The sequence below is a fragment of the Corapipo altera genome, unplaced genomic scaffold (assembly GCF_003945725.1).
Source record: "Corapipo altera isolate COAL_440 unplaced genomic scaffold, ASM394572v1 0, whole genome shotgun sequence".
NCBI classification, from domain to species: domain Eukaryota; kingdom Metazoa; phylum Chordata; class Aves; order Passeriformes; family Pipridae; genus Corapipo; species Corapipo altera.
In genome coordinates, this window is record NW_020884872.1 from 71447540 (window position 1) to 71465182 (window position 17643).

General features: G+C 35.7%; 1 protein-coding gene across 6 annotated transcripts in view; it reads right to left on the reverse strand.

Annotated features, from left to right (window-relative positions):
* Positions 1 to 17643, reverse strand: part of WASF3 (WAS protein family member 3) — a 68077-nt gene that overhangs the window by 5625 nt on the left and 44809 nt on the right. For 4 of the 6 annotated variants that reach the window (XM_027651975.1, XM_027651984.1, XM_027651993.1 and 1 more), the window contains 4 exons: positions 13078 to 13212; positions 9574 to 9727; positions 8590 to 8707; positions 2528 to 2703 (listed from right to left, as the gene is read on the reverse strand). In XM_027651975.1, coding sequence (XP_027507776.1) covers positions 2528 to 2703; positions 8590 to 8707; positions 9574 to 9727; positions 13078 to 13212 — 583 coding nt within the window. Of the gene's footprint in view, positions 1 to 562; positions 730 to 2527; positions 2704 to 8589; positions 8708 to 9573; positions 9728 to 13077; positions 13213 to 17506; positions 17607 to 17643 lie in introns of those variants that run through there. The other 2 variants (XM_027652020.1, XM_027652012.1) reach the window with 2 other exon arrangements.

The window sequence follows — 17643 nt, forward strand, 5'->3', positions numbered from 1 at the left end:
GCTGGAACAGGACTCTGATTATCAAACACCACTCCATTTTAAGTCCATAAGAAAGCACAAGAACTTTAGTAGCCAGAAGGAAGCTTATTGTTTTTGTCAATGATTTTGACAATCTGTTGTTTGAAGTGATTATACTTACCAGACCTGCCTCAAGTTAACAATGGCAGCAGAAAAAGGAAAGCAAGACTACAAGCATTTACAATTATGCAGAAAAATATATTTTACCAGTGCAGAGAAAACCAAATTTCAAAAGTTAGAAGATGCTTTTTCTTTTGTTTGCACAATTAATTTTGTTGGAAAAGCTTAGAGAAACTGGGAAATGTAAATATTAGTTGAGCAGAGAGTTCATAAAGATACAAAGTCTAGGATGCTCTGTCAAATAAGCCCAAGAGAGGGAGCAAAAGGATCTCTTCGTCCCATTACTGTAAATAGTTGTTTTAGTAATGAACAATGGTGCAGCCTGGCTTTTAGTGAGCACAGTAAACTGATGCACTTATCTATAAGACTGGAAGCAAGGTAAGCAACAAAAAGCCAGGGCTTTGAGTAAAATGAAATAACAAACCCTTTGGGCATTTTGTCCTCTTTCATGCTTCCTGCCTGTTCCATTTTCTTTGCGTCACTCATGAACTCAATGCCCATTTTCCTTCTCTCCCACTCTTCTTTTCTTGTTCTTACTTTTCTCACATTAATTTGCTGGTTTCTGTTTGGATTCAGCTTGTGTTTCTCTCTCTAAAGTACAATAAGTATAACAAATACATGGTAAATGGCCACAGTCGAAACATTTGGATGTCAACATTCAATGTGTAAGTCTTACAGTTAGCAAATGAGAAGACACAAGAGATTTTTTTCAGTTTGGCATTAGAAACAGAACGACAATATAACCAAATACACTTCTTCGGGACCTTACTTACACAACACTGCTCATGCAGTTGCTGTCAGCATAAGAATGTCTCTGGCATCAGTACTTATTTTTACATGTATGGGGTTTTTTATAGCTTAAGACTACTCCAAGATGAAAAAATAGAAAACCTTCTCTCCACCTCACTACCATTCCCCAAATTACCCCTTCATGCATATAAAACAGATTTCAGGATTCCATGTCTGGTACCAGATTCACTGAAATGTAAAGAACTCCATAAATTGAAAAAATCTGAAATGCTTATATAAGTACAAGATATCTGTCATACCACAACATCTAAATGCAACATAGAGATGCATCCTACAATTTCTGCTTAAAAATATCCTACACATGGCAAGTACTATAGATATTTGCAAACAGCCACGTGCATATTGACATTGTTGGAAAATAAAAAACAAATCACTTCAATACGATCCTGATTTAAACTCAGGAATCCTGGAAGCAAGGTGTTAAGGCTAAAAAAACATACAAAATGTGTGAAACAAAACTCCTGATGAAAAAAATTCACATCTTTTACTAGATCAACCTATAGAAAGTATTGTCAGTCTGCAATGTTTCATTAAGACTAACAGGAGACAAGGTTTTTGCATTAGAAACTAAAAAAAAAAAAAAAGACAAAGGCTTTTAGAGAGGGATTCTGAATCCATTATTAAAACAGCAATACCAATGTTATTTTAAATTTCATATTTCAATTACAAGTTGATTACTCTTCACAAAGACCACAACATTATATCTGCCAAGTCCTAAGCAGATTTTGTTTTAATTAGTCTCCACTGGACAGTGGACTAAAGGTTTCAGCCCACACTTTTGCAGTGGTAGCTGCTTCCTCAACCTAGACATTCAACAATTTAAACATTAAATTGTTACATGCTTTTTCCAGTGGACTCTATTTCTTTCTAACTTTACTGCTAGCACTTAATCACAACAGACAGAGGAAATAAAATAAGTGGGAAAATACTCTGGTGAGACCAGCTTAGTGAAAAAACTCAGATTTCAATGCACACCTAGAAAAGGTACCTCCCACTGAGCTCAAAGGGAATCTCAGTCAGTGAAAATTAATTCTGCTGGGTGTCTCTAAGCAGAGATTTCTGTATTTCAAGCAGTAACACTGCATCTGGTTTTGTAGCTTGCTGTTTAGACTAATGTAACATCAATAAAGCTGAACTCTTCTCCCACTAAAGCATTCTGTTGGAGGCAAAAGTATGCTGAACTGAATAGATCACAGAAAAATATTTATTAAGCTATCAGCAGTGCACAAAACAACAAACTAGACACTAAGAAAGAGGTACTGACATTATCTACTAGAGGCAGACTTAAATGCTTTTTAACTACAGCTACTCAAGACCAAATATAAAGCATGCGGCAAACACTTCTTTCACTGCAGCGCATAACATTATGATGGCAAAACGCTCCTGTGAAGCTGAGGAAGAAAAATATCATTACAGAATTTGTTACGTTATTTATGCTTTAAGATAATTTTGAAAAGAACTTAAAAACACGCATTGTATGTTTTGTCTAACTATTCCCATCCTGTAAAAACACCTAACTCCACTCAGTATTTCTGAACATACAACTGTGGTATAACAAACAGCTTTGCTGTAAACAGACCTAGTATCTGGGGACAGTGATCCCTCGGAAGATGCTCCATGGTACACACTTTGAGACAACCTGTTGTCAGGTCTAAGCTCTTTGTCATATGCCATCATATTCCACTCCTGGCGTCTGTTCCTGGCTTTTCTAACCTTTTTCACCTCACGGGTGGTGCCATCTATACGTTTTTGCTCCTAATATTCAAACAAAAGAAATAAAGCATGCAAAGAGAGAAAAAAAGGAAAGGAAAAAAGCTGGTTAAAATGCAGTTAGATTGCATGAAAACAAGACCAGATTTACAGAAGAAGCCAAGTCTTCATAAAATTTCCCTGCACTGAAAATGAGAATATCTCCTTATGCTGAACCTCATTAGTAGCAAGATTGCTGATTTGTCCTTCTTCCATAGGATGCACGTGCTACAGCGACACCAACCTACTTGTTTCTCAATACAGAAATGTGACTGATTTTAAAAGCGAGAAAGTTTAACTTCTTCTGACATCATGTCTTTTATTTCTATAAATCCTGAAGCACTTCTAATTTTCACCTCCTGCAAATCAGACTTCTGAGAATATGTTAAATATGCTAAGGGCTACTCTGACTCTTTGTTATGGTCACAGTCACCAGGGCCTGGGGAAGTATGGAACAACTGGACACCTTTTCCTATTCCATAGTCTATGTGAAAGGATTTTTGTTTGTTTAAACTTCCTCTCCCTTCTTAGATCTGATTAACTACCGTAATTCTTCCTAGTTTTTCCTCATCATTGTTTCCCATTATCTTATATAAAAATGAATTACACTAATTCTCTCTGCTATTCAGGCCAGCAATATCTTACAGCATGATAGCTTCATGATAGATCACTCAGCTTAGTTATTTAAATCTTTCAGCATTATATCAGGCTCAACCAATGTCAGTATTTATCTTATTTATTTATCTTTATCTTACTGATAATAAGATCTCCTAATATCGGGACTCAACGCTTTGAGACCTCCAAAATGTTGTCCTCGCTTACTTCTGACTAATTAGTATGAATACAAAAACCAAATTGGTGCTTCAATTAAAAAAATGAACAAGTTTGTTCAATCCAAACTGAGAAGGCGCTTATGTGCTACTCCTTTTCTCAGTATTTATGAAGGCCCTAGATGTTTTTTTAATCAGCTCTAGATCCCACATCTTAGAATACTAATTCATAAAAAGCTTAAACATGTTTTATCTATTAGTAAGTTGGTATTCGGGTTTTGGTTGTTAGAAATATAGTTTCTCAGGAAATAATCATATTGCTATCCTGAGAACGCAGTCATAATCAATTGTACTGACAGAAGAGTTTGGTCAAACACTGACATGCAAGCCTTTATTGTGGAATCAACACCTCCAAAGTAAGGCATAATAGTCAGAAAGCTAGCTCAACAAAAAGTACACCACAGATGCACACAGGTTTTTTACTCCAACTGTCAAACAGCACTGAGGAAATAATTCTGAAATAATGTATTTAACATTACATAACTAACAAAAAACTATCAAATAGATTAATTGCCCTTGTTTTGAATCTCTTCTTCATTCATGCATGTCTGCATGAGGGACCTGCTGATCCTGCCAACATTAATAATGATGGAGAAAAGTCTTTTTAAAGTTCAACGTCTAAAAGTTACAACAACACTTGCTCATCCCTGCAGTAGGCAGATTTTTTGTCTGATTCATGTTAAGTAAAGATTATTATCTTGGTTTGTAATTAATTCCCCTAAAATCTTTTTCCTCCACAAACTTTTTAGAATCACACACTTATTTTATCCAGGTTATGTTTAGTACCACTTTTTCACATCAAATTCTCCTAGTACAGGATTTGGAGCAGAAAGGAGACAGATTCATTCATACTTTAATTTAAATATATAAAGTTTTGCTTATTGCTGTGGTTGAACATATATTTGTTAAAGGCTTTACACCTGTCTTTTTCAATTATTTGCTGCTACTTTTTTTTTAATTTGTGACTTTCATCCTGATTAATTTATTAAGATTTTTTACTAAATCACACCAGATTTGAGAGGAAAGTACAAGTAAGTCTTTTGGTTCGCCAAAAACACTTCGTTTTTCTCTTCTTACAGAACAATAACTTCACCTAAGGGTGACAGCTACATATTCTTGCAAAGTATATATCCACCTTTTGACCAATCTATGATGCTACTCAGAAGACAATTTTGACACAATTCCTGTACCATCAGGAATGCTTGCATGACTGCTTCCACATAGTTGCCTATTTAAAAGTTTGGTTTTAAAAGAGATCGCTGTGGTTTTTTTATGAAAAGGTAAAATATATATATGCATGTGTAAACAACATAAAATAATCACAAAGCTTAGTTTGTTTTTATTGGATCAGATCTGAGTTGGATAGGTTGATTCAGACCAGCATCTCTAAGTGTGCTAATGAATAAATATGCTGGAATACTTTTTTCTAAAGCAGTACTAAACGCTACTGGTATTGATTTTTGGATTAAATATTATATAAATACATCTCAAACATTTTAATTTCTTACAAAACAGTGGGGTAGGCCTATTCCTAGCAGCTGACAAAGCTACATATACCTCTAACAGTAGTATTAAGCTGTTCCAGTAGCAGTTTCATTACCGTGACAAACAATGGGGACAGCTCTAGTTTGAGTACCCAGGGCAATGACAACAGAGTTCTAGGGGAGCTGAAGCCTTTCAACATAACTACAGTCAGAAATATTTATTAGGAAAGTTAAGTTATATTAAGAAGAGTTACTTCCTTTAAATAGAAGCTGTGGCAGACAAGTGGGTGCTGTAGGTTAAGCCAGAAAAGAGGTACATCATTCAGCTGGTGGCAGGAAATTATTTCAGCAAACACAAGCATATTAGAGCCTTCAAACATTGTTGAGTTAATTTTAAAGTTTGATATTTGCATCAAGAATTAGCAAGTGATATTTCAAGCGTCTTAATAAAGAATTGGAGCTAGTAACAGAAAGTACCTTCAGCAACTATTTGCAATACTTTCAAAAAACTGGAAGCACAAGCACAGAGTATTTTCCAGACCGCAAATTTATAAGATCCTATCAATACACAAGTAACCAAGAACAATTTCTGAAATACAAGCCTTCAAAATTTAAAGGTTTTTACTTGTTTAAATAGCTAATTAGTCTCAGGAAAAAAATGGGGAACAATAAAAAGCAAATTAATACAACTTTCCTTTGGTAAATCAAGAGTAAACAACTGGCCCCTAATACAGTCAATTCAACTCAGAATATTACTGATATATACAAAAGTCAAAACTACACTGAAGTCTTAGCCACGGACCTACCAAACATAAAAAACCAGCCTAGACATATTTTAAACTTAAAGAACTTAAATTACAGGTTTTTTCAGAGAAAAAATTTCACCTGAAGAAGCCAAATCAGAGGAAGCCTCTTAGATTTTTTCAGTTAAACTGAATACAGAAACATGATATTTGAAGGCAGGAAAATGAAACTCTTCACAAACCTCTGGCTGCAACAGTTCAAGTAATTAAAGCAAATTACCAAAATAATATTGGAAAACTGATTCTCTGGTGCAAGGACTACTCTCAGACTTCACTGAGCACCTGAAAAATTGAGGCTAAAAACCAGCTACATTTGGTCAGCTGAGTAGGATGGCATTTGGATGTCTAGTTTGTAATTTGCTAAACAATATATATTTATTTCACTTGCACAGTTTCTCAACAACTTTCAAATTCTGTGCTTCTGTAGAGCACGAATTGAGTAAAGAATTCTCACTTAACAGATTCAAAATACAAGTTCAGCCACCAGATTATTAACAAATCCTCTGGATTCATTCCTGGTCACTGTTATCATAAGAACAAGAACAAAAGAAAAAGGACAGCTGATTCAGCAACCTGTAGAACAAAGTGTGCCTGTGAGACATCTCACCAAAACCCTCTAGCTCTCTACAGAGTGCAGATGATGAAACGCTCCTTTGCACAGCAGCTTCTGGAAAGCCAGAACTGAGATTTCTGCCTTTCAGGAAGTAAATGCCATCCATGCAAACTCAAATCTATGCTGCTTTCTTCTTTGTCGGATTTGTTATATATTTAATCAAATCAAACAGCACTTCAGCTAGGATTTATCAAGGCGTATTTCTGTGATGTGTGGCTATAATCCTACACAATTGGAAATGAGCACATTTACATTTGGTTTGTAGATTGTAATAGGACAATTAAAATCTACAAAAAAAGATATACCGTGGATGGAGATAAATGGGATGTGTTGCCTTAGATAAAGTCTAAGAGCAAATTTATAAATATAGTTTTGTAGAAATCTCTCTAAAGGAATAAAAAAAAAAATCCAGCAATACTGTAATTTTTTACAAAAGCATTTGTATTTTTTCCTTTTTAACAGTAAATCAGAATGAAAAAGCTAGCAGTTGATAGTTTCTTTTTCTTCCCCTCCCTAGTGAAAATATCTAAACTTGAGGGAAAAAGGTAGGAGGAAAGGCTGCTATTATCTCTATATATTTTTCATAAAGAAATACTGAATGAAATCTAAAAAAAACACCAACTAAACTACAGAATGAGAGCTGCTTTAATTAATTCCAGTCTTTCACTCAGCTCTATGACTAATCATACTGAGAATATAGTGGGAATATAATCTTGCATTGTATAGAAATTGCATTTCTATACAACCACACAAATAACCAACTGAATATTTTCTAATACTTTGCTATATATAACTATTGAAGATGCCTACCCAGCTTTTTCAATTCTATGCAATATTTCAATACTGAGACACCTGCCAAAACATAAAATGTTTTGACTCATAATCATAACAGGGAGACTTGATTTATTTCTTCCAGGATTTTTAAAGCCATGAATTCACTAAATCTTTTAGTTAAACCAAGTCTTCAGGTTTTGTTTAAAAATTCTGTATTCAGAAAGTTTTGTCCAGCAAAAGGAAGAAGGAATTAATAGAATTTATTCTAACAGAATAGCAAAGCTTCCCAGTCACGCCCTACAATTTTATTTCTAAGCAGGTACCATATATACTGGCATATATATACACACAGTTGTATTACATGTGTGATGTATATATACAAATATACATTAGCAGGCATATTCATGTACTAGACATTCTGTGCACACATGTATTATACATGATTATACACATATAATGATACCTGCTTACATACAGACATGTATAGACAGGTATGCTAAGATGGATGATGCATATGCACATATACACATGTATGTGGATATATGCACACATGTACTGAAAACTGAGTGGCTTCCTTCTGTTTCCTCTGAGCACTCAGCATATCTTGTTCAGATTCCTTTTATTTTAAATCCCTCATCTCTCACTGAACCTATTTATAAAAGCACCTTCTGCCAGGTAACATAAGCAATAGTCATTGCTTCAAACTTTCCTTTTTCCCTTTTTTTTCGCCCCAGAATTATCTTCAAAAACCTTAAAGCCCTCCAATTTGATAAAAATATTGACCACAAAGAAGCTGCAGGAATAGCAACTCCATTCACAACTAAAATCTATTACGAAAATCTTGATTGCATCAGAATCTTTTCTATGAAAAAGCTTCTTTTTTGCTGGTTTTCAAACTTAGAGGAAAAAAAGAATACTACTCCTAAAATTAATCTTCTCTTGCTGCTGAACCACAGAATAATTTTGCTGCATATTATCATCTTACTAACAACAAAATTATTTATTTCTGGATAAGCTCTTGTTTTGCTACCGGAGTTGATGCTGCTAGATAAGGAACTGTGAAAATAAAGGAAACTATAATTCAAATTCCTTCTCCCTCCCATCATAGTGTCTTTTTCCGAAGCACAACAGGGCCATTTTGCTTAGTACTAATAAGCAGATACTGGAAAAAGACTCAATAGCCACAGTACTCCTAAAATTCAATTTGCTGCCTTCTTAAAATAAACAGTATAAGCTATAAAAATGGAACCAAGTGAATCTACAGCCACACACAAAGAGGAATAGTCTTTCCATGCACAGAAACTAAGTATGACCTGGAAATTTTTATGCCTGGACAGCCATACACAAAATTGCAATGCATACATGTGCTATTATGTTCCTGCTTTTACCTTTTGTCTCCTCTTTTCTTTTCGCTTATCTTCAGTATCCTGTAACATTTTTTCTTTCCAAAGATCAAAAAAATAGGAAGGATCAGTATAAAACTTCAATCCATCTTTCTTATCATCCCTGGAAAGACAGCAGAAGAAAAGCTAAGAATACATGAATTAGTATGTTTTAAACCCACAAAACTTTTCTTTGACAGTCGTCCAAGTTTCAAGCTGATCAATAACAACTCTTACTAACTGGATGCCTATAAACAAATACCACCATCATCTGTAAGAGTAGCAGAAACTACATCATTCAATTATAGATCCAACAAATTTACCTTCCAATCAAAAGCTCTTAAAAATGAAACACACTGCAAATGCTCTGATATATCAGTCTCAAAAAAAATTCAAATAATTTACAGCAGATTGAGTGCCTGTTTTATACAGACACCTCACAACGTAGTACCTCTCAAAAACTGAAGAACACAGTAAAACCCCATTGTCCACAACCCTTCAGGCAGACAAATTGCACTCATTTCATGAACAACAATAAATATAAAGGAAACAGAAAAACAAAAAAGCAAATGTAGTCCTAGTTGTTGCTCTTCTACTCACCAGTAAGTAACCAGGAAAAGGTACAGACTGTGTGTGTACAACAGCAGGAAGGCAAAAGCAACAAATCCAGCTTTCTGGATAAAGCCACCAAAGAAATCAGTTCAGTATATTATTTATTTTATTTTCACTTCCTATATAATCAATGGCCCTTGCTCTCTGTTCCTGTGCTGCCACGTAAGATTTATGTTGAAATATGACGATTTTTGTTAGGTACAACTTACGATTTTAAGTGTGGCAATAGCAATTTTTGTTTCCATAAACAGGAAAGTCCCTGAAAAATCAGATCTCCATAATCAATACAGCATCTCCCTTCTGCTGTAATTATTCTCTGCATACAAGTAGGAGATGAAGGGCAAAGTATAAGAACGTAATCAATGACTATTTCCTTACCTATAAGGTGAAAGAATATTCAGAGGTGGTGGTTTGTCACTCTGATTATAAATATCAGCCACTGGGTTTGGAATGCTGTTCTTTGAAACTACCTGCTGATCTTGAATTGTTGAGCTCTTGAATGCTTTTTTCATGTTGATATCCTGTAAGGATACTGTTAGAAAAAAATTACATTTACCACAGGTCCAAAATGAACAAAAGTGGATGAAAAAATATCCATTTCTCAGCAGCTATATAAAATACTTTCTGCAAAATATAGAATATTTTTCTTTAGTGGATAATCATGATATTTAAGCTTAAAGGCATGTACGAACTGCCATAATAAAAGAGATTTAAGTCCCACTTGGTCCAGAACCTCACTTAAAATAACAGGACCATGGACTGTGTCTTGGAATATGATGCAAGAATGCTGTCCCATGCAGACGTCCAATGATTTTTCCATTTTATAAGCTTTATCCTGGCTTCAAGACTGAAATGCAAGGTCTGGTATTCCTCTGACACAGCAATAATTACACACGGTATCCATAAACACTCAATCCCATTCTACATATGATTAAATTATGAGTTTTTCCATATAATTGAACACTCCTTGATAGTAAGTTTTTCTCACGTCTCTATGGAGAGAAATATTATGTTCTTTGTACAGTCCAGTTACATACTTCCATTTAATCTTTTCACATACACAGTTCTGGGGAAAACAATATTGGCCTTTTCATCCTTTCTTTTCAAGTGAAAGATTTCAGTCGCTTTTAACTGTTCCTGTCATTTTTAGCAAGGCTTTCTTTCACTCTGAATACAAGTTTCCATGAGATAAAGTGACCATTGCTAAAAAGATCCAGTTAATGCTAATCACAATTTAAGAGTGACAGTAAGCTCTCCACATCATCCTCCACTTTAAAGCAACCTGAAATACAGGTTTTTGACTGCAGTTGAACAGAATGCTGAAGTCTTCACTGAGTTGTCTACAACAGCATTAACTACTTCTTGAATTGAGGTAACTGTTTTCTAAGAGTGTAAGCTGTAGCAATAGTGCAAACAAAATGCACTGGCTTCTTCTATTTTTATTATCATTGTCATTTCATCTGATAGTTCTTGCCCATTCATCTAATTTATCGAGTCTCAAAAACAAATTATGAGAAATTTCACATGGTAATTGAACAGTATTGGCCAAAAATTTAGTATACTCATGACCTGAAAAACCAGAGAGGCATGAAGTCTGACACTATTATCCTTTGCCATGATGGAAACCAAGTCCCACTCAGACTTCTCTACTCAACTGTTTTTGATGTCTGTGCTGAGGTCTTGCTTCTCACTCTGGGACCACTTAGATTGTTTCATAATAGCAAAAAATTAAGAACAGAATATTTCATTTCAAATAGTCGTTCCCCCATCCACATCATCTAAAGTATCAAAACGATTTCTGAAAGTACTTTCTATTTAAACCTGCCTATAAGTACAAGGTAAGGTATTTCAGGCAGTTTTTTCAGATGTATATATCTGAATTGGTATATTCTTGTTTAGAGGAAGACATTCAAGAGAGTAAAAATCCCCTTCTTCTGAGGCTTTTTAGCCTAAGTTATTCATATGTTTTTGAAAACGTAACCTTAATTACTTTAATTTTTCTCAACTGTAGTATTATATATATTCTATTTTTATATATGCCCTGTTAGTTATAGCTAAGAATGTAAGAAATCACTGATGCACCTAAATCTAGCAATTGACATTTTACTTAAATGCCTAAGCTATCCAGAAATATACTGAGTATTAGTGACAGTGCAATGAATTGTTATAGACTTCAACTTCTACAAAACAGTTAATAAAATTTACTACTGACATTAAAGTGACAGCAGTTTGTATATGTAGCTTATTAATCTGAAACATGATTAGCAATGCAAGAGTAATAACTGCTGTCAATTTAAAATAAACACTGATTAAATTCATAGTCCATACACTAGTCTCCCCTTCCAATAGATTGCTTTTAATTATTCTCCATACTCTGGAAACTGGCCAGAAGGTATTGCATAACACGAATGAGACATTAAAAAAAAAGAAATAAGAGCAAAAACAACCTCTGATGAGGACTGAGTTTCAAAAAAATGGTAGACTTAAAAGTCATGAAGACTGACACCATCCACCTCAGCACAGAACAATTACAGTATATAAATATCATCTAGTTTGCTCATATTACCATCACAACATGCCTTTAAAACTAAGCTGAATAGTGATTCCATAATAACTTAATGTTCCTCTCTAGCTGTTGACACCTAAAATAAACGTGTTTGTATCAAAGAATCACAGAATGGTTTGGGTAGGAAGGGACATTAAAGATGATCTAGTTCCAACCCCACTGCCATGGGCAGGCACACCTTTCACTGGACCAGGTTGCTCAAAGCTCCATCCAATCCGCCCTTGAACATTTCCAGGGATTGGGAATCCATAACTTCTCTGGGCATCTGTGATCAACTGTGATACTCTAACAGTTAATATGTTCCAAAATCAGATAAAACACTCAGACATGTAATAATTTTCAGACAGTAACAAGCTAAAATGGAAGACTAAATATTACACTAGTAAATACCAACTATAACATTTATTATCATCACTAACAGTAGTATTAAATATATAAACTACACAAATATAAATGGCAAGGACCATATATAAACCATATAAATGGTACTATTAAATATATCACAAGTAGCATTGACTGCTACTGAGTAAATATTGCACTATCATCCTTATGAAACAAGCTTGTACATTCTACTGAATGTCAGGAATCTCCTAACAGGGAACATATGACATGTCTGACTGGCTCAGACATGAAGCATGAAAGCAAGATGTACGTTCCAGCTTTTAGAGCTAGACAGATAAACATGTTTTACCTGCCCAAATAAGTGATATCAAACAATATAGTGTTACTTAAATCCTTTGTTTTCACTGAGTATTTATGAAGTGAATGACAAAACATGTGAGTGCAGCTATTACAGTTTTTTAAAGGAAATACTATTTCTAGTGACTAGAACCCATTGGAGAATTTCACCTAGTTGATGCAAACACAGTGCCTTATTTAGATAAAAAGTATTACGAGATCTTAGATGACCACAGAACAGACACTATTAATGTAGTTTGTGACTACCCCACCTTGAAATAAACAGATCTACTGTCTCAAACTTTTTCCAGTATTCTGACTTATTTCCAGTAAGGACTAGATTTACTCATTTTGGATTTACTATACTCACAAACTAAAAGTTTTCCCTGTGAAAAAGGCAATTTAGTGGCTCTATTACTACAGGGGCTTATTGAAGTAACACTAATGACAGCGGTTACAAGACTCAAGAATACTTTTTCTTGCTTTGCTAACATGATTTTTCCCAGCTTGCTTTACTGAGACAACAAGACAAAATATTGGTACAGGATTACTTTGAAAAGACAGAGATTGTTGTGTAATTAAATACTGTGGTCTTGTCAACATCACTTCTGGCTCAATGCTTTCATGCAATTACCTACCCTCCTCTACCGTTGAATCCAGCTGGGTAACTTTGACAGCAAGGCGATCAATTCTGTCTTGAAGGGAATTTGCTCTGATGTAAAAGCTGTTGGCCTCATTAAACAATTCACCAAATATGTCTTCAGCATGTTTGCCTGCATAAGAAAACAGACAGGGAAATCCCTTTGCTAGTGGCTTACAAAACACAAGACAAAAGGCTTCAATAACATGAAGTTATAATAGAAAGTAGCTATAGGACTATAACAGCACAGTTTGTCATACAGCAAAATTTTGGCCAACAGATCTGTACAAAAATTTCAAAATACACTGTAAATGCTGCCTGAAGTCTATTCTCCTGGACACCCTGGTTAGTCTTCTACTTAAACAAACAAACAAACAAACAAACAAAAACTTACAGATTTTAATCCTTATGTAGGATTCTGCCAACTGTCGGAAAACTGATCATTAAAACCTGCCTTTGTGATGAAAAGGCCCAAACTTACTGCTGTCCATAAAAGCTTCTGAAGTAAATTTTGAAATTAAAATCTTGCAATCCATAGTCATTAAGATTTAATTATAAGCACAAGCCAACATCAAAATGAAGGTTGAGCAAAAACAGATAAAAACCAGGATCCTCCTGCAGGGCAGCCCACTTACCTCTACAAATGCTCACTGCATGCATGTCGCTGTCCCGGGAGTCATTTGAGATAGAAGGATGGCACTGACATTTACCTACGGTCACACTGGAATTTATGCACCACAAAAGTGGGGTTTACAACCTTTTTGTCCTCCCTTTCAAGTGCTGTATGCTCTCAGTCACTATGAGAGTGGATAGTCCAGTCCAGATCTGCAGCTTCAGTCCTAACCTAAAAGTGCTACAGTGGAGAGGAGGTGCCTTATGACAAGTCCAATGCTCCTTGGTCCACAGACCGTTGTGCATCCCCATTCCTCTGCTGCTTCCCTTTAAGATCCCCCCTCTACAACTTGTGTAGCCAAAATCCCTCAAGACATCTCCACTCCATCATTTCTCCTTGCAGAAAGGAAAATCCTGTCTCTTGCATTTAACCATGCTTTTTAAATAAAAATATATTTTAAAACCCTACATCTGAATTAATTATGACCTGCATCGAGAGGAGTCCAAAGAGCAGAAATGGAAGGGAGGGAGAAAGTGAAACCTTGTCTAACATTTGGAACAACATGGAATACGTATTAACCAGCTAAATGACAGTGGCTTCCAAAAGAACAGCAATTATTGACATTTTAAGTTGGGTCCTATAACCAACTTTAATACTTCATAAAGAAAAGTACAAATATAATGAAAATTCCAATTAAGATCCCATCCTGTGAACATCATTGGAAAAAAAAAAATATAGTCACACTTAGGAATACAAGAGGATCTGCCCCTTTCTTGGATCATTCTCCCCCTTGGAGGGAAAGGAATGACAACTACACTAAAACAAGTTCAAAAACGCTGTTTGTGAATTACAGAAAAAAAAAATTCATGTGATTGCCTTCAAATGAAGGACTTCCCCAGTAATAGATTTCTTCACTAAACGTAAGATCAGCCAATAACTAACCCAAAACATTAGGTATTCTGGTGTATCCAAACTCTACTTCATGTGCCACTGGAAGGTGGATAGGCAAGGTGTGCTGTCTACGCGTTCCTAACCTCCTCCCCCTCCAAAACAGAGGTCACACAACCACAGCATTGTTGAAGTTGAAAATCTTCTAGCCCATTTCCCTGCTCAAAGCACGACTGGACAGAGCAGGTTGCCCAGGACTCTGACCAGCAGGGTTTGGAACACTTCTAAGAACGGAGGCTCCACAACTCCTCTGGACTACCTATGCCAGTGTTCAACCACCGCACACTAAAAGTGTTCTCTAAGTGCTTCCCAGCAGCCAGTTGAGATTCAATTATAATTCCCATTTGATTTAGTTGCTCCAAATGAAGATGTTATTCCAAGCTAAGGAACAAATAAGCTTTTCAACTCTTCAGCTAAATAAAGCAGTTATTACATTCTTCAGCCACCAGTATTCAGAGTTCAATCAATTTTAATGGATGTTAGTTTATGTTAATATATTGAAATTAGCCTGCTGAGGGAGGACTGCTGCATTCTAGGATTAAACACATCACCTAGAGAAGTCCAGGAGATGGGTGCTTATCAGTTCTTTTTCAGAAACCAAAGTAGGAACATACTTCAGTTAATATTTAATTTTTTTTTGACACTTATTACCCTAAAACACGTGAAAGACACCTTGTCAACCTGTGAAAACAGTGACATGGTAAAGCAATATTAGACATGCTGTCCTGATTATCTTGATGCAGTAAATTTTAGAAATAGAAAACACTTGAGAAGTATTACTTTACGTTACCATCTTTTAAATTAGATTTTTAACAAAACAGAAACAAGCAGGGAAAAACCCCCAACCTATCTGAAATAGAATCATGTATCTTTTAACTTAAGAGTTGATTTTTGTACTACAAGACAGTGGTTTAAAAACTTTATGTATATAATAATTTAAAAATTCACCAAAGAAATTATGCAGTCTTTCTTTCTAAAACTCCTTCCAGTCACTGAAGTAGTTGCAGGAAAATTTTAGTCATGATTCTGCCTCAGCAAATCCCTGCTTTCCATAGTTTTTAATGTCAATTAACCAAAGTACCTCTTTCTAGCACTTTCACAGGTTGTCTTCATAGAGTTGTATATTTCATTGCTCACAAAATAAATTTCCAAGCTTTAAGAGACATTTCTGCAGATCAGTATTTCACAAATAATTTAAATAATACTCTCTATTCAAGTTCTACAGTAATTACATGAAACATTATCTTGCCACACCAGTATATAACATCTCTAGCAGAGACTAAACATCACCTGAATTACAACTGATTTTCAAATACTGCATCAAAAAAGCATGCAGTAACACATTGATCACATTACCCCAAAGGTATCTTTTGTCAGCAGTCAAAATGCTCAGTGCTGTACCATAAAAGGAACTCAACAATGATGCTGGTTTGTCTGAAAACTGGAAACCCAATGTGTTTATTACTCTATCTAGTTTCCATTCACATAATTTGAGTCTGAAAAGTACAGCTTTCCTTTGCATTCCTTGCTCCACAACACAAGTACTGGGGACAACACACTCAAGACAAAGACTTTGAGTGCATTAGAAAGGTTACCATTTTTCACGCCACGAACATACATTATGAAAGCAAGAAGGTAATTTCACTTGGCATTCTGGTGTCCGGAGGCATTTAAGCAAAGACTGGATGTGGCACTTAGTGCCATGGTGTAGTTGACACAGCAGTGTTTGGTCACAGGCTGGACTCGATCTCAAAGGTTTTTTCCAGCTTAACTGATTCTGTCAGACACTGGAATAAAGATGACACTAAGGCTGCTCGAAAAGGAGCCAGCACTGCACTACTGCTCTCCTCAGGGTCCTAGGTAAGGACTGAAATGTCCCACAGAACTATGTGCTGTTCCACAAACTGGAATTCATCCAGGATATGCTCATTTTATCACAATATGGAGCAGAAGACAGTGATTCCACCCACCCATTTGTAACTGGATTAATTAGAAACATTAGACTCATGCTTTCCCCCTCTCCTTTTTTTAAATGAGCAAAAGTGGTAGGCTGTTACTGACTAGGTCTTGATTCTCATTTGCTTTCTCACAGTACCTCTAGCATGACACTAAATGGCAAAAAAGCTAACTTTCCAATCCAGCCTGATTCAGCAGTAGTAAAGAGCACAGTGACACAAAGCTGGATGCAGTGTGCTCAGGCCTGCATGAAAACCAATGAAACTGAGCCAGTGGCCAATCTACCCAAGTAAATACTAGGAGGCAAGCTGGTGGATATTGTTCTCTGAGTGAAAGAAAAAGTCTTCCAAGTCTCTGCAGATGACACTTCCTCCATTTTATGTTGTACAGCAAAATCCGTTTGGTATCACTTGCACATGGGTCAAAGAAAGTAGCTCTGTACTTATGTTCAGATGTTTTATATCCATGTAGGTAAGATTTCAACCTGACAGGTAGCATCTGAATGAACAGAGAAGTCAAAAACATGAAAAATACAAAATATTTCAAGACTCACAGAAAGGAATTATTTCAAGTGGTAATGCAACTTGAAACACAGTGAGTATTGTTAATGTACAGACTGCAGTCTAATTAAGAAAAGTTCAGTGAAGGAGGGCATACAGTTTTTAATATTTAATCTTCAACAACAATCAGATGCTATTTCTTATTTCTTCCCCATATATAGACATACGTAAAACTCGGGAACAAAACCATCCTGCAAGAGATCCTGTTGCAGAAAGCAGCCTTTTCACTGGCTGAAGTCTTGCAGTCATCAGACCAAACCCCACTGCCAAAAGCATGGGAGTATTTTGTGGAAGCGTTCAAGTCTTTGCTCCATGATTATGTTTAGTAGGTAAAGCATCACAGTACTTACAGGTACAGGCTGCAAATGCTCCCAATCCTCCCTATAGCAGTAGATTCTCTCCTCCCAAGTGGAAGTGAGTCCCCAGACAACATTTTGCCTTATACAAAAGTGCACAGTTTCATACAGAATGCTGCTCACTCTGTCTG